Source organism: Pseudoliparis swirei, chromosome 20 (assembly GCF_029220125.1).
Source record: "Pseudoliparis swirei isolate HS2019 ecotype Mariana Trench chromosome 20, NWPU_hadal_v1, whole genome shotgun sequence".
Taxonomy (NCBI): Eukaryota; Metazoa; Chordata; class Actinopteri; order Perciformes; family Liparidae; genus Pseudoliparis; species Pseudoliparis swirei.
Genome location: NC_079407.1, coordinates 10,830,062 through 10,849,117, shown reverse-complemented (window position 1 = coordinate 10,849,117; position 19,056 = coordinate 10,830,062). Strand labels below are relative to the sequence as shown.

The 19,056-nt window shown below is 42.2% G+C and overlaps 1 protein-coding gene across 2 annotated transcripts in view; it reads right to left on the bottom strand.

Annotated features, from left to right (window-relative positions):
• Nucleotides 1–19,056, bottom strand: part of bcas3 (BCAS3 microtubule associated cell migration factor) — a 329,169-nt gene that overhangs the window by 10,080 nt on the left and 300,033 nt on the right. For both annotated transcript variants that reach the window (XM_056440363.1, XM_056440364.1), the window contains one exon: nucleotides 17,105–17,281. In XM_056440363.1, the coding sequence (XP_056296338.1) occupies nucleotides 17,105–17,281 (177 nt within the window). The remainder of the gene's footprint in view (nucleotides 1–17,104; nucleotides 17,282–19,056) is intronic.

The window sequence follows — 19,056 nt, the reverse complement described above, 5'->3', positions numbered from 1 at the left end:
TGTTATCACAGAACAGTGGTCAAAAATTCTCGAGTATGCTTTTGTATTTACTCCTGTGTCACACTTTGAACACATGGTTTAGAGATTTTTGTGAAAATATTTTTTTACTTTGCATATTGGAAACCAATCACACAAATAATTGAAAAGAGTGTATTTGTTTTAAACTTTAAAAAAACCAGTATATATTTTTTTAAAAACTTCCTCAGTCTGGCTACTTTACTTTGACTAGATCTTCTGCTACTAATGACACAATATTGATGGTGTGTGTTGAAGGTCAGGCCAGGAGGCTCTCCTGCTTTCTCCTCAACCCGGCTGTGTACGTCAGGACAAAATCTAACATTAGCTGGACATCTATGTGATGTCGGACCGAATTCCTTCTCCAACACTGTAGAAAGGATGTAAACAGTCACATCGGAGTCAGAGGACTGAATATTATTCTGCTTTGATGAAATGTAGCGAGTGGTTTGATTTTGCTGTCTAAACGTAGAAACATAGGTTTTTCCTCACAAACCCTCACACAGCGGTCTGCTTCTCCTGCAGCAAGTGTGAAATCAGAACAGCGGCACATGAAAGCTAACTTGTGTCTACAACTACAGAGCTGGTAAGAAGAAGAACACGGCTCCATCGAGCACAACACCGAGGTACTTGTGTACAGGTTAACCTTGACAGACACACAAACACGCAACGTGCACACAGATGCACACACAGTCAGCGAAGGGTCAGAAGGGAAGAAGTTCAGCTGGTCTCTGAAGGAGCAGAGTCCTTTGAAAAGCTGCTTGTGGAAGAGAAGCCGAATACAAAGGAGCCTCCATTACATGTGGATTGCCTTTCTATAGGCTAGAAAAGGTTTGAAGGGGACACATCTATAATGCTAGGGTTTGAATAAACAGAATGTTTGTTGTTGGGCACATGGGGTTTGAGCTTTAAGTAGCATGATTTCCTTTTTCTGCCTTCATGTGACGCACACACACTCTCTTTGAACAATTTAGATACGAGTCAAGACAGCAGAGGTCGAAAGGCCTTGATTCAAAACAACAGGAGAATGCAAACGACCTGCAAGGATGTATGGTCTCACACGCGCACGTGCACACGCACACACACACACACACACACACACAAGATAGATATTTATATATATATACATTCAAATATATATATATATATAAATACATTCAAATGAACATTTATATATATATACATACGTTAAAATGTATATATTAACTATATATATTTTTTACATTTATTTATTTATTTTGGAAACAAATTCACTCTTGTACAGGCAGGCGGCATATTGGAAACCAATCACAAGAATCATTGAAAAGAGTGTATTTGTTTCAAACTTTAAAAAAGCCACTATATATGATTTTTACATCTTTTTACAAACTATATATATATTAAAGCTTTGATAACAAAATACTAATTTTCTTTGTTCTCATGGTTGGCAATGAAGGACATCTTATAAACTAAATTTTTATGATAAATAAAATGATATAAATAATACAGATTATTTATGTTGCATTTATCAAAATGAGCAGCAATTGCATAGTGCAAGACAAGGCAGTCATAACTTGAATAAAGGATATAATTTAATGCCATATACACACATATTTCAACATATACAATAACAAATAAATCACATACCCACAGTCTGCAACCTACAGATGTAAATAGTTCTAAGACTTCCTGTATATTCTTTGAAGACAGCTGGTAACTGTTTGACTTGACTGCATTACAAGCTACAACAAAGGTTTGAAATGGTTACTGTCTCCTTTGTGGGCGTGGTCATGGCGTGTTCACCTCCCCCCCATGCCCCACCCTGTTGAGAAGTGCTGTGAATGTCGTTTCGATGGACGGAAGCAGATCGGATTATATTTGCGTAATTTATATTTTATTTATTTACACAGCAAACAGCTGTTTAGCATTTAACATTATTAAATTGACTCACGGTAGTTGCCAGTTGCTGAGACAGCAAGAGAGCGAATCAAGTGAGCCTGAACAGTGATTGCTGTAGGGAATGTAGGGAATAGGGGCAACAGACCCCCCAACATACTGTCCGTTGCTCTTTAGGTTCAGAGCTGGCCAAGATCCAGAACACTAGCCAACGAGCTAACATTCTTCCCGCTATCTGCGCCTCTTCGTTTCTCGCCAACCCCTTTCTTAGAAGGAGGACATGTCCTTGGTTGGACATTCTGTTGACAGGAAGTTCCAGTGTTGTGGAAAGCTGGCCTGGCTCAGCTCAGCTCGGCTGCCTCTCCATTATGTATCTTATCACTAATTCATGCCACCATATTTTATTGATACACGCACACACCCGCATGCAGGGTCATGTTAGGAGAGATAGTGTGAGTCTGATATATGTGTATACGTGAGAGTCAGTGTGTGTATACATGTGTGCATGCACTCCCAGAAACACATTATCTGTTTAAAGTGTGACCTGGTGTGTGAAAACAGACACTTTGCTGACATTCTATGTGTTGACCGAGTTTGCCGCTACCTAACACGTGATCTATGTTCCAGTATTCGCAATCTGTCCATCTCGTGATAGATGTGATGCAGTTTGCTGGATTACAACGTTTCTGTAAAACTGATGAATAGAACCACTTCACAAAAATCTGTGTCCCCCCCAAAAAAGGTTTCCTCTGCCAATGTGACCTGCCTCTGATTTCACAAAAGGGAGGCTTTCTTCATTTATTCTCATCTCCTTTGCAACATGTATCCAGATGGGAGTACTAACCTTAGATGATTTTATATCACTTATGTCATAAAAGATGAGGAAAAAATATATTTTTTGTCCCTTTTGACCAGTGAGTCTGAAGGAAGAAAATAGAAATCATTGTGACTTGTCAGAAGCCAAAGTTTGACATCATCCTGCAAAAACTTGAAATGTTGCGCTTTGGACTGCAGACATATTATCTCTTATTTGTATTTTCTCCATCATGTACCCAAACACAGGTACATTCGTCTCCACCTGCGTCTCGAGTGACCACTCGTGATCGGGCATCACTTCCTTTCTCTACAAGCTTCATCACTGATTGGACTGAATAAATGCCTTGCTGTTTTTACAGTTTTTCTCAATTGCTAAAACACTAAAACCCTTTGGCTGAACAAAGTTCTCAGTTGCCTGAATTCATTTAGCTAATTGTGCTGTCTGTTGTCAATACCTTAAACTATTTCACATGGTAAAACACAATTTGCAGATCTCACTTAGACTTTTCAGCATAACTCTAAACACATTCTCAGTCTCAAAACACATTCTGCACTCTGATGCACACGTCACCCAGACTGCTAAACACAAGTGGCAAAAATCAAATACAAATAGAGAACACATGCCATTGATTAAACACAATCACTCAAAATTGATTTAACTTGTATCATATGATGTGACACAACCAATATAAGCCAGTTTAGAGAGCAAACAGGTTGTTGAAGGTGAGAAGGAGAACGTCTGAGAATAGATAGAAGAAACAATGTCAGAGGACGAGGACAAGTGCGTATGCGAGGTGGGTGACGAGGAGGAAGAGGAGGAGGGCGTATGCGAGGTGGGCGACGAGGAGGAAGAGGAGAAGGGCAAGAAAGAGGAAAAGGAGGACAAATAGGAAGACAAAGAGTGGAAATATCTGATGAAATTCGAGCAACAGTCATAGACCATGTTATAGTCCACGGACTGACAATGAGGGAAACAGGACTTAGAGTGCACCCCAATGTGAGACGATTTTCAGAGAAGAGAACAGGTACACTATGCTACTGTATTTTTGTAATTGAAAATTTGCTGTACTTCGCTATATGCAGCTGTTTCAATAGACACACAGGAGGCTTCTTCCCCCGTTGCCTCAGGAGATAAAATATTGCTTGTGATGTCGACGAAGTGCTCTGGCCTGACCCGAAGACAAGAAGAAGCACATTGATGACATGTTGACTCCGTTGATTGTTGTCCCTTTACTGTAGTATTGTGTACTATAGTAGGCATACAGTGCATTGTAGGCTGTATAATGTACAATAAACAAATTGTCTGGCCTTGAACATCGTGCTTTCTATTAGTTACAGTAACAGTACTAACTGCTCAATAGATTTTGACTACTGTAATAGAACATGTTTTCGTTCATATGAAATTTGTTTTGAGATTGAAAATCTACTTCTCCCCGAGCACTATATGTTTTGAACAATGTGTTTTCTATTTATTGGTGTATGGTTTACTGACTGTTTGATAGTGAATATTATTTTGATCACTTTGTTTATGATTTGAGAGCAGTGTTTGATTTTGAGCACAGGTAAAACTGTTTTTTAGGCGAAAGTTTCATTTTGCAAGAGGATTCAGAGGTTTTGTAAATAGTGCTTGAAGATAAGGTTTTGTGTTTACAGTTTTGAGAAAATGGGTGACCGTTTCAAGAAATGTGTCTTAGCAATCGAGAAAAACTGTAACCGGCGGGAGAGAGCAGTGCACGACCTTAGCCAAGCCAAGTGAAATACTAAATAACAAGAAAACAGAGACTGGGTCTATTCCTTGCTCTGTTCCAGGCAAACCAAACGGACCAAAATGTTTGACATAATCCATCGAGATGGGCTTTCCCACATTATCAGACGTGGTCAACGTGAATACGAATGCGTATAAACTCCCCCCTCCACACAAGACCTCAGCTGAGGAGGCGGCCCTTTGACGTGGCCTTGGACACATACACATACACGCCGCTCAGAGAATGTGGGATCGGATCTCAACGCGTCCTCAATGCGTCCGGGGGGCCTTCGCACCTTTACTTGGAGATGTTCACTTGTGATGAGATCACACACGATACATGTCGATGTCAGGTCTGAACAGGTTCTTACACAACCTAAAATAAGTTATATTTGGCTTATAGGACACTGACGGATCCAACAGAGGTCAGTGTGCCTGAAGTGAGGTCGTCATCCCACTACGTCTAACGGTATAAGTTGTTATATCTGCTCTGAATAGATAGATAGTTACTTAAACCCGCAAGGGGAAATTGTTTAGCCACACTTAAAGTGGGAATGAAAAGCCCCTATCTTTTTATTCTCAATGTAACAGTATATATTTATGGTGGTCTCACCTTTATGGCATTCATGGTGCTTCAGGGAATGAAGAATGCTGGTTTCGGACACGGTCCCCTTAATTCCAATGTCAAAAAGGCGTGCAGGGAGGTGGGCTTTCCGATGCATTGAGGCCTTAAGGCTTCTTTCAGAAAGTAAAAGCTTGAGTTAGAATGAAGGACATGTGGACCTTACTTTAGTTTTACAGTTTAAGTGCAGACTGCTGCAAGAGCGCCTGCAGAAGTTGATCATCCTGAAGGTTGCACAATATGTTCACAAGACATTGTCCTGACAAATTTCTGGACCAATATTATCAGCTGGGATCCCCCCTCCCTACCCGTGACCCTGAGAAGGATAAGCAGTTACGGGATAATGGATGGATGCAAGATAAGAGTCTCATACTTGCCTGACATTTTTTCTGCAGTCAAATTTTAAACCACTGCTTCAGCCAAAAGTAAATAAAATCAACATTAGTTCTCCAAATTAGTGCGTTAATAAGAGCTGACTGATGGATAGGCCATGGATTATGATGGGCTCAACCGGTTCAACTCAACTGCTCTTGGGTTAAACACAATCTCCTGCTTTTTACTCATGTTCACAAACCATTGGTGAGCATCACACTAGTGCACACCATTGCACTTTGAGACACAATTGGATGAAGGAATAGTGCCTTTGTGCAAGTTTATACTGTAGTTCTGGTGCAATTGTTAATTTCCAATATATAATGTACAAGATCACAGCGTGTGTCCTGTAACTTTACACTGAATAGTCCAAACCACTCAAGTGTCACATCATGGATGTCTCTCGTATCAGCTGGAGTGACAGTTTGGAGAAAATGGCCTGGATGCAGTTTGAGTGACGGGTCACAGATCAAGGCGAGTTACTTGCTCCAGTCAGCAGAGCGACAGAAGCAGCAGCGACAAGTGTTTTGCTGCGTGCCGCCGCCGGTGGTGTAGCAGATTGGGTGAAGTGGATCAGCCAGAGACCATTTCTGAAAGTCCACACAAAGTGTGTCTCCGGCCCTCTTGTCGACGGACCCAAAACAGACGTGGGAACGGGCTTTAAAGAGCGCTCCCTTCCACTCTCACCATCGCTCTCTTTTTCTTTCTTGCCATAGTTCTCTCGCACTTTCTGCTCTTACTTGTCCTCCTTTTCTGTCAACCCTTACAGCTGTGTGTGTGTCTCCCTTGAGCGAACTGTTAAGTGCAGTCTCCAAAAAACTCCACAAAAGCCCATTTGCAGTCAGCTGGAGCGCTATACACACAAGCGCACAGTGACACTAACACGCATAGACACACACACACACACACACACTCACACTCACACACTTTTCACACTTCCCACACTTTCCTCTGGGCAAACGAGGCAGAGGCGAGGCTGGGATAAATGAGACAATGATATCAAGGCCTGACAGAGAGAGGATGAGGAGGAAGAAGAGGAGGAGGAGGAAGAGGAGGAGGGGTGAGCAGTGGCAGCTCTGAATACAGGAATTATTCTTCATCGTCTTACACTGTCGCCGCATATTATGCTCAAAGTCTCGCCTGGCAACGTGGGGGGAGAGAGGGAGAGAGAGAAAAGGAGAGGGAGAGAGATAAAGAGAGAGTTAGGGAGAAACAGAGAGAGAGAGAAAGAGAGAGAGAGGGAGGTTGGGAGCAGGGTAGCGCTGAAGGCCAGATATAATGACCACACTCTGCTTTCACACTCATCGTCTCTTCTCTCAGCACCATACTCTCCGGCCTCAGCCAGCCTCGCATTCCCTTTTCTGTTCTTTCACTCAGTCCCTGACGTCCCGACGACCCCCCCCCCCCCTCTTCTTCCCTGCGTTTGTTCTTTCTGTCCGTCACGGCAGCACTGAGTAGCTTTCAGGAAAGGAGTGTACTCATTTTCTCTCTTTCTTCTCTCTCTTTGGTTAAAAGCGAGGGGACAACATGGCCCTCTGGGCATGTCACAAAATGATTAACTAATAGTTTTGAGTTAGTCAAGTATCCAAATGGTGTGCTTGTGTGTGTGTGGTCCATAGCGTGAGTATTTCAGTCTGTACATTAGGCCGGCTATTGACATCATAGTCACAATTATGCTGTGTTCAATATACATGCAGCTGTACATGCATGTAAGCTGCGAGGACGTTGGTAGCTAAAGACTGGCCACCATTGACGCCAGCGTCAGACTGGGAAAGACTTCAATGGATGGTTGGAGTCACATTTGGAGGCATGTCTGATTCATTATGTTTCCAGCCAGCTTTACTGGACCGACTGAAAGGACTTGGAGTTTATGACAAATCAGACTGGCATGTTGAAAACCTAAACTATTAATTTCAGTGTGCTTAGGGAAACTAAAAGCAGACACATCCAGCTCCTTTCTTCCAGTATTTCTTCTTGACGTCCTGTAAATTCATCTCTACCAGTGGCAGTTCGGCCACAGCCTAGGGTGGACGTGTGGGGGAGGCACAGTTCATATCTGAAAAGTGACAATACACATCTGAATATTGAAACTGAAGGAAGGGTAGTGAGCAAAAACACTTTCCCTGCAGAGCTAACCCCCAACACTATCGCCTGCCAAGGAACTTGCTAGTGCTGACAATTAACAATTCATGTGTCGCGAAGTTGCTCGTCAAAGTTCACCCAAGTTGCAAATGCAAAAGGTTCACACACATCCGCTGATCTTGGCAGTTCGACTGAAATGAACCGATCTCTCTCTCTCTGATGTTTTTCTGGTGTGATGGCACCATAAAGTTCATACAAATACGTTGAGTGCTCAACCTGACCTTTGCTTAACCCTGACCTCTCCAGACCCAATGTGTATCATTGGCCTATCTACAAAATAATTTAAAAAGCTGGTGCTGGATATCTGGTCTGATTAAAAGTCCTGTTTGCTAATAGCTTAATTGAATAGTAGCTAATCTAAATCGTACATCTGCCAATTTCTAACTATATTTTCAAAAGATCTTGCACAGGTACAGTTACTTACACGAACATAACATTTTACAATGTTGCCTTCTTAAAAGAGTTATTATGGAAAAACATGTTAATGTTGGTTGAAGTTTTATTTCATAAAATTTGTCCCACAATGTCAAAATATTACACCTGACTTGAAAACTATTTGGAGACACATTATAGACACTTGATGGGAAACTAAACTTCATCAATAGGCTACCCTAATAAAGATCTGAAGTGGACACGGCTTGTATGCATGTTATTCTTGTTTGTGTGTGTGTGCCTGTGTGGTGATGTGTGTGTACATGTACTACTGAAGCCAGCACATGTCTGCACTGATTTATAGGAAAATAAGGACCTCCAAGCTTGTACACCACCCCCATCCCTCAGCCCTTCTGTGTTGTTGCTCTTATGATGGGTATCAGAGGACTAAAACAAGGCTGAATAGCTGAGAAACCAGTCAGTCGGCAGGATGGATAATAGCCTGGCTTTGTGTGAATGGAGTACGCGGCCAATTCAAATACAGGAAGTATTGTACCACCATTAAATCACACAGCTGTCTGAACAGGCGTGCTTTCTAGTTTCCATGTTTCTTTAATAGACCAATTAATGATGTTTTCTATGGAATGATTTATATAATAGCAAAACTTAAAAAGGCTATTCATTTTTATACAATAGAAAACCTTTTATTTCCCCGCGCAGCTCGTTTGCATGGCTTCAGGCTTCAGTGGAGCTCATAGACATGAATCAGCTACTTCATTGTAAAGTGACAAAAGAAGAATATTGACCCTGTGTTTGAAGCAAACCACCACTACCTATTGTCAGATTGTCTGAATGGGCACGTTATCTTTGATCGGAATACATCTGCTGGGCAATGTAAAATATAGAAACATTATCAGTTCACGTTTAGCCATAACTGAGTGTGTTTATATTGCATGTATTGATTTTGATCTATGGACTTTGGGTTACTGACTACATACTTACAGCACATTGGCGCAGATAACTCCAGGACACATTAAAGGCAAATTCCCCCTGAGAAACTCTTACACCAATATATATAACCAAGTAAGGGTCCGTGTATTCCAGGAATTATTTTTGCCATGCTGTGCTGCAATTTACCACAAAAGTGTTTGTTCTTAAATCTGCTTTTGCCTGTGTTCGTGATTTTACATTTGTTTTCACTGAATGTGTTGGATAATTCCTAGATATTTATATATTCTCATTTCTTTTCACTGGGACAATAATCTATAGTACATGTATATAACTTTCTGCATGTAATCTGATTGGCTGGAAAGTGCGTTATTTTTACACCACATGGTTCCGACAAGTCAACAAAAGTCTGAAATCAGAGTCAAAGCTGGAGGATTATTACGCTTTGCTTTTTCCTGCTTGTTGAAGAAGTCGACTAATGATGAAACGTCAGAATTTAAATGATGTATTTCTTGCAAATATGAAAATAAAAGTTATATATTTTTGCTGGTAAGTTACCCTGGTACTGTACAACAGGGACACTCTAGTCTGCCCCATGTGGGGAGGAAAAATACTGGCCTCTGTTTGGCAGTCGGGTGTGATTAGTCTGTGCCATACATTATTTTTCAATAACACAGTGGGTGTCATGGTGGTCTTGGGGCCCCGTTATGTATGAACTGGAACTTAAGACGGTGCACATAGTTATTCTGGCACGAGTTCAGTTGTATGGCAATGTTTTATCTAAATACATTTGGACCCTCCAACCATCTGTGCTTTGTGTGAACTTTGTGGTCCTAACACCAGCATTATGCACACCGTGAACAGTATGCAGCTCATCAGCCACACCGGAGCCAGCGGTACGAACACAGGGACGTTCAACCAGCAGCATCATGCGTGTTGAATGCAGAATGACAGAACAGGCCCCTGGAGGTATGAGGCACTGTACCATTCACACTCCACACACGCAGCCTGGGAAGTCGTCCATTGGCACACGGCTCTGTCGTGTGCCAATAGAATAGTTTCTTCGCATAAATGTCCAAAGCAGATTGTCGTGTATGTGAGGGTTCCCTAGGCCTGTGATTTAGAAGAGGTAGACAGAGGACTTCCCCTACATCTGACTAGTTGTTGACCTTCTAGGACCTTCGTTTTAAGTGAAATGACAACAGAAGCACAATATAGGAATATTAATTATCTGGTTTTGACGACATGCCCACAATCTGGAGATTCAACAGAAAACCAGATGAATGAGTAGATTAACCAATTACTGCCCTCAAGGACTAATAACTGAAGAAATGAGTAACAGTAATGAGTAATGTATTGCATTGTTCCAGTCAGGAAACCAACACTGGTTAGATGCATACGGTAGATTACAGCCTCTTAGCAGAGTCCATTGGCATTAAAACATTAAGGCACTATATTTGATAGCTTGTTCTAAAATAGAATGCACATTCATCAAATGGAAAAAGAACACTTGGTCTAAATGGAAAAATAGCATGCTACTAAAGCACAATGCTGTTTAGTGTACTATTGATTATTAAATGTGGTGAGGGAGAGAGATAAGCAACATTGTGTCGGCTCTTTAGCATTAGGTGCTCACATATGTTCACAATGCACGTTGATACACACAGATCTCAATCTATACCAAGAAACATCCTACACACACACACACACACACGCGCGCACACATATACAGACACACAAACATTTTAAGAGGTAGTGCAGGTCATTCAGGGAAATACACACATATACACACACATGTATATGTCCGACCATATGTAGATATTAGGTAGTTGATAGAAACACATATCCATCAGCATATGCGTACGCACAAACCCAAGTAATTGCAAACACAAGTATAGATGTGAAGGGTGGCGCTAATAAAATACAGTCCCACAAACACACACACACACACACACCTCAAATATAAACACATGCCGTGGGCACACAAATGCGTGCATTCGCACATATACAGTGTAAATCTGTGCGTGTGTGTGAAGGCCTCAAGCTTCACACACTATATTTTGTATACAGTTCAATTATATATAAGCAATTGGTGGACTTAATAAAAACAAAGCCTGCACACACACACACACCTACCTACACACACACACCTACACACACACACACACACACACACACACACACACACACACACACACACACACACACACACACACACACACACACACACACACACACACACACACACACACACACACACACACACACACACACACACACACACACACACACACACACACACACACACGATGCTCCAACCTTTCGGTGCTGATAAGGCTCCCCTAAATATTTGTCTTGAGTCGAGTGTTGAGAGAGCCAGCTGAGTTGTGTGCAGTTCAGACAGTCTTACTATTATTCCCATTATTGTTCTTTGAGCTTGGATCCAACATACAGAGCTGGTTATGACCCGGTGGCTGTGGGTGGTCCCCAGCACCCTTAACCCATCAATCAGCCAAACTAAACCCAACACATCCGCAGCAACATGAAAAACAAACGGAGCACTGCTGGCACCAAGAGCTCAGGATATTTCATCAAAATCATTACCCAGTTTTTCTGTGAGTTGCTGTGAGTCATGAGTGGTCGGCTCATATCGGAACATTACTAAGACATTTTGAATGCTACCTGAAATCTAATTTACAGTAAGAATACAACAAAGCCGTAGAAAATAAAACATCGATGGGCGATTAGTCAATTTCAAGAACCATTTAGTTCTGTTTTGTTCATGTTGATAGAATGCATATTGCACTGCTAGACCTGTCCTGTATCAATAGTATAATGCCTACAGAAACTGTACTTGCGGATTTTATTCTGTATTCTGTCCAGATATAAACACTTTCTCTTCTACCAGTTTTGTAAACAGTAAATTTATCAAATATATGGGATTTAATTGAGCTTCCTAAACAAACATACATGGTGTTGAGTCTTAAAATAACTGACTTACCAAATGTGATGGCCTACAAAGAAGAGAGACATTTTCGCCTTACCTCTAATAAAGTAAAATGTATTTGCAGTGTGCGAAGCATAACATAAAATACAATGTTCCCAGCTGTCATTTTTCTTTTTGCTAGTTCCTTAGTACAGATCAATGAGAAACACAGATGAATGGCGAAGCTGAGGGGCCGATAAGATGCTATGTAGACGGGACTTAACGGGCTGATGAAGGAAACAGACTCCACAGGTTGAAGCCTAAAACAGCCTATAACGTTGCAATTGGAGCAATTCAGTTGGCTCCTTGACCATCTAACAGCATTACACATGCTGTCAGCATGGACAGTAAACTTTTTCAAATTCATTGAAACTATTGTAAACAATTATTGTACATTGCTTTATTTGTATATCGCTAAGTTGTGGATATTGCTATGTTTTTCCTAAGTTGTTTTGCGTCATTGAGCACATTTCTGTCTCTGTTTCTAAACTACAGCAACTGTGAAATGTCCCACTGGGATTACTAAGTATCTGTCTGTCTGTATAAAGAACACTTAATTTACATATGCCTTTGATCTATTTATTTATTTGATAGAAAAAGAAACCACAGCACTAACACTTGTACTTCTAGAACATGTTAATAAAACAACCCATGAGCCCATTTTATGAATGGAATGCTGGTTAAGTGTCAGTCACAGGTACAAAGGAGAAATGCTAAGGCCAACACATCTCTATTTAGCACTTCTCTGTGGCTGATTAATAAGACACCAAAGGGATTCAACTGTTAAATGGAGCAGTTCACATTTCCTGCTGTACCAAATGGTTTCTGGTATCTCTTTCCTTGGAAAACTCTTCCGATGCACAGTAAAGACACGACAATAAGCATTCAGCAGACGGATGTTCAATAACAAATATCCTACCCACTGGAAGAAATGTGTATATCGTGATATGACGGCATGCGAGTAAAGGCACAGAGAAAGTGTTGTTGTTCCTCAGCTGGAGTTGCTCTCAGCTGAGAGACACCAGGTCGCGTTGAGCAGTGGTCCACTCTCCATATGGCTTCAATGGAATTTATGTTGGACAGGCACCAATAAGCCAAATCTAGTTAGCAACATTATATCATTGGAGCCAAATCTAATTTCAGCCCCAGTGTGTTTTAGTCGTCAGTGTCTCTCTCACTTACTTTCTCTCCCCTCCTCTTCTATGTGCTCTGTTCTCTCCCTCCCTCCCTCCCTCCGTCCATCCGTCCAACGCTCTATGTGAGTGTCACCTGCCCTCCAAGCTGGCGACGCTGGGTCTCGGCCTTAGCGTGAGAGCCCCATTACCCTGACTGGAGGCTTTGTTTTCCCTGTGAATCTGCAAAATGGTGTGTCTGAGTGTGTATGTGTGTTGGAGGAGAATGTCAGAGAGACGGTGATTTGTTACATCAGTGAGCATTCCAGCTCCGGGATCCTCTGAGCAGAAACATTGAGAAGGGGGGGGGGGGGGGGGTCTTGATTGTTGCTGCGTCTGCAAATCTTTTTATTTGATCAATGATCATACTTCAAATAGTTTGGTTAAAACCTGTATTACATAGCAGTGGAATGGCACAACTAATGACATAGAGTCAGTTGAAAGGGAATGTATATAGAAGTTTTAAAAGTTTGTGGAGAATTCACTGAGCACTCGCTCGGGAACACATGACGGGGAGATGGATGAGGGGAATGTGTGTGCAGGTGAGGTAAGAGTGGGTGTGGCTTCCATACGTGTGTTCACAACCAGGTTCAAGGTCAGCAGCCGCTCGGTGCTGTGTGTGTCTAAGAGCCGAGGCTCGCAGCAAATGGAGACGCTGAGCAAGATACCATCTGCCTTTGCCCATCTAAGCCTCACGCCAAGAAACACACACACACACACACACACACACAGCTTTTAAACACAACATATACAGCTCAATTTCCAACGGAAACATTTTAAAGTGTACATACAGCAACTGTGAATAATTCATTGAAGGTCACAACTCTCCCGTTAATCCGGGGAGGAGCGTATCCTGTGTGGATCAGATGTGTACTGCCGAGAAACCCCTTCCCAAAATAATTAAGTAGAAATGAATGACATGCGTGGAGTCCACATTAAAGGGTGCTTCGTTTTGGGGAGAGCAGATTGCCTCTTCACCTCGAGGACGGCGGTTAAATCCCGAGGTTGTTACATTGCGTGTTGGAGTGTCCTTTGCATGGCATGACAACGTACAGAATTATATTTTTCGATCTATTTCTTTGTATTCTTCTCCCATGATTTGGCACTAATAGCCGACAATATCATTTCATAAATACAGTGGCAGCAGAACCAATCTGTGTCTGGGTTTCCTCCCGGCACTACGGACTTTACTGGATGTGGAAACAGCACTCTATCATGTCAGGCTATTGCCGAATAATAATTTGAACTACAGTAAACTATATTGTATGTACAGCTGTGTCATAATGTTTTGAATTCACCGCAGTACAGTAGTTGAATCTGTGCTCTAATTTAAAATGCTTTTAAAGTAGACATTTCCCTCTGTGGCATTAATACGGCTTATTTGATGTTAAGTGTTTTTCTTTATTAGAAATAATCTGTCAAGCAGTGATATATGAGAATCACTTCAAATGTTACAATGAATGATCTATACTACAATCCATAAATACAGAGGAAGTAAAAATTACCACTGCCTATCCCTTTCTCTGTGACTCCTGTGTATTGAAAAATATATATATATATTTTTATATCCATTATTATTATCCTTTATTATTATTTTTTTAAAAGTTTGCATAATTTTGGATTTGAATTATTGGTATGTCAGAATCAGAATCAGAATCCGTTTATTGCCAGGAATGTTTCCACAAACGAGGATTTTTTTGGCGAAAGGTGCAACATTTGACATGACAAACAACAATCAACGCGACAGCAACAGTGCAAAGTGTGTCTCTAATAGTACAACATGTGTGGTTTAAAACAAGACAAGACATGTTTAACAAAATCTTATTACACTAATTGTGCTAAGTGTTTTGTTAAATTCAGCCTGCATATTCCAGCGTATGCAGAACACATGTATTTATGTGGGGAAAACATTATTGTGACTGCAGCTGCTGTTCAGATGATGTCTGGGGTTGGACTACAAACAGTCTGCAAGTGAAAGCATCAGGTAATCTGAATTGCCCCAAACATGGATTCAACTGCCTGTCCGGTAACCTCAGGTTCCTGACATTGACATTGAGTAAAGATTTTTGTAGTAATGACGAGATTCTCCTCTTTACCACGTCGCTACACGAGTATGCACACAAGCAATGGCGGCGAGTAGATGAGCGAGACGGTAATCTTGCCTTTGTGCCATTTCATTGTCAAAGTCAAGTTCATTTAGTCATAACACACACAGAGGGTCAGGCCCCGGCTGCTACCGAAATGGACAACATTGACCCAACCAGGTCCCACTTTTCATTAAATTCAAACCCCTGAGCATGTATGTTCTCCTCCCTCCAGCAGACATTTCCCATGTTACAGCACAGAAGTGCTGCACTATTAGATTAGCCAACAGAGACTGAAGCCTCTCTGCCTTTATGGATGAATAGAAGAACCAACAAGTCCATCACATTCCCTGTGGATGATGTCTTCAGCACAGCTCAAGGCGCAGGAAATGTGTGTGTGTGTGTGTGTGTGTGTGTGTGTATGGCTGTATTTTGATGTAATGTGATCAGTAATGAATCTTGTGGGGGTCAACATGCGACTTGGGGGTGGAGGGTTGGAGGGAAGAAGAACAAGAGGCGACTGACTACTGGTGTCCGTGAGTATCTTAAACCTAATGTAATGAAGAAACACAGAGGGGGGGATGTGTGTGTGTGGGGGTGACAGAGAAAGAGAGAGAGAGAGAGAGGCTACAAATGAGGTTAAGTCCTAAGCTTGGGGGTGGGGGTGGGGGTGGGGGGTGACTTGACTGGATATGGCTGGGCTGGGGATGGTTGGGGGGATGATAGTCGATGCTAAATCCATTAGAGTCTTGTGACCCCCAAATACACACACACACACCTCTAACCGAACCTCTCCCCACCACACCCTAGCCCTGTGGCTGCCTCTGTGGAGTTACTGCCCCCCCCCCCCCCACTCACTCACTTAAGAAGGGGGGTAAGAGAAAGAGAGCGCACTGCCACTTCCTAAACGAGTTAACCATTTGGACTGTCAGGGCCAACGGCATGTCTGCTGTGCACACATACGCACAAGCAGGCAGGAAGCCTTGGAGTAAAGCAAAGCATGTGCAGATATGCCAAAACCTTGCAAAATACACACAAACACACACACACACATACACACATACACATACACTCACCCCTCCTCTCTCACACACACCCCCCCACACACACACCGTCCCACTAATGGTGAGCTAATCCATCACTGGACCTTGACTGGCAGCACTGTATACTGGGTAATGCCACATCGAGGAAGTCAGGCTACCTAACAAGACACTTAGCTGCGCTGGAGACATTTATAATGGGATTTATAAGGAGTTAGAACAGAAACAGTGATCCAGAGCACCAGTGTGGTGTGTGTTGTGTGTGAAAGGCCTCACACTGCTACAACATCATCGCTTATTACATCAGCTTGCACCAAGTGCACACACATTTTCAGGGAAAAAATGTTGCACAGAAGAAGCACAAATGTAAATGTTTATGTTGCGGAAAACCCTCTTAGAAACAAAGACATGCAAAAACAGTTGAGGTACCCTAAGCGGGGACTTATCTTGACAAGAGATGAATTGGCTCACAGCTCTTCTGCGCTGCTTTTGCTAAATGCGTTGATGAAGATTGAACAGCTCACAGAGAGGAGCTTTTTTCAAACGTCTCTTCTGTAGCACCTCGGTGTCATTTAGCTCCCTTTCTCAGATGTTCACAAAAAAGTTTCCATAACCCCACCGCAAGAGGCCACGCTGGAAAGAAGCAGTGACGTAGGTTACCAAAAAAAAAAATAAGGTTAAGAACAATGTGACTGTTCTTACTTTGGTAATAACTGAAAGCATTAGCTCAGATGTCTTGAAGTGGGGTTATATGGACACTCCCTGGTTCTCAGAGGTAAAATGACACATTGCTTTGTTCAATGAAAGTCTTCAGCTTCATGTTGGAAAAGGGCTGCCTGGCCACAAGGTGTCGTGGCGTCGATGGGAGCGTGTTCATGTGGAGTGTTTGTACGTGTTTTGCATCGTCTGTGCTGACCTGTAGCGGATCCCACGATGTCCCTGGAGGGGGACTCGGACATGGCATCGGCCAGTCTCTCTCGCAGGCCTTCGTCACTGGCGTCCGCTGAGCCCACGTTGTGCCGCGGTATGCCGAAGCTCTCCGGCCAGCTACCACAAACTTCCAGCAAGGTCACTCCACGTCCGTCGAAAGGACCTGCATGCAAAAGACAAACACAGGGTTCAGGCTCTTTTGGTTAACAGCTGAATTGAGGGATGCGGTAATATTCTCAGTTATACCAACTCTCCAACAATAAGATGATTCGTAGGATCAAAATTAATCCAAACATTTGGACTGAATCAAATATATGAAGCTTGATCCAGTTCTGCTTCTGTAGTTGCCAACTTGGGCGCAGGCAGTTTTAATTTCCATGATGATATGAATCTAGTAATGCAATAAGAGCAAACTCCGGTAGAGGAACAAAGTAAATGGACTTAGTTCCTCTTTAAGTACTGTACTTAACTTAGAGGTACTTGTGCTTTACTTGAGAATTTCCATGTTATATAAATTAATTTTAATTAACTCATCTCAGAGACTAATGTAATATTTACTCCCCCACATTGGTTTGACAGCCATAGCTACAAGTAATTTTTCAGGTAACACTTTTTCATAACTTTCATGTACAGTAAAAACAATGTATCTACAAACGTTAAGAATGTTGTGATAAACTGAAGGATAAAGTATTACTTGATGTTTCAGAAATAAGCTATTAAAATACCCTCTTGGATTAGAGGTAAAGTTGAAAACAGGGCTGGGTTAGGGTTAAACACTGATATCAGTATATGCATTTAACATCGGAAATACCATACTACAATTCTCATAACATTGAATAAAATGAGATGCAAAGTGTGAGTAGGCTTGCTAAGAAGTGTGTGTTCACAGTTGTGAAGCAGGTTGGCCCCTCATCAGAAGTTCGGGAGTTCAATCCCTAGCTCCTCTAGTCTGCACGTTGAAGCGTTCTTGGGCAAGAAAATGAACCCCACATTGGTGTATGAATGTGTATTAGTTTGTGAATGGGTGAATGTTGACTTTGAAAGGTACAACATAAATGCAAGTCCTATATCAATTTACTATTAAAGACATATAAAACAATTTGCCAAACTGATAAACATGCAACTGGTTTTAATGTTCCACTAAAGGCAGCCATAAGGAAACGTACACAAACACACAGATGAGACACACTCACTACACAATCTTCATGCATGTCAAACTAAATTCACACAGACACACAGCTCCTTAATCTTTTCTCCTTTCTGTCTGCCGTAATTTCTGCAATCATAGAGATCTTGTGCTTTGGAGCCAGAGAGTCTGCTCTCTCTCTCTCTCTCTCTCTCTCTCTCTCTCTCTCTCTCTCTCTCTCTCTCTCTCTCTCTCTAGGTAGCCCCGTGCACATGAACAGTCCATATGATATTTCCGTGCTCCTTTCAAACAGCTCTCTCCTAAGGGGTGCACAAGAACCTGTCTCAGTTCCCAGGATGAAGCTTAAATCGTTTTAACAAACTCTGACCTGTGAATGTCTGAATGTAGGTTAACACGAGAGGCATGTGACAAGACAAGATGTGGGATCAAAGCCTGAAAAAAGGACCATCTGTCGTAAAAGAGCCGCTAGCACCTTGGATAGTGCGCACCACTGCAGGGGGGCGGCCATGACTTTTCCAAGTGCTCCCATCCAGTGGCCAGGCCCACGATCGCTGGCCAATCTCCAAGAGGTGGAGGATTGTAACAGTGCATCTCTGTGCCATGGAAGCTGGAAAAACATGCTTTGTCTTTACCCCAGGACATGACGTCTGACTGCATTGAGGGAGGGTTCAGAGATGGTTGAAAATGAAATGATTCTACCTCATTTGGAGGAGTCTCTGGGTTACAACCACAGGGCCTGCAGACATTGGACCGAGCAGGCGCATCACTGACAGCGCCATTATCACATATGT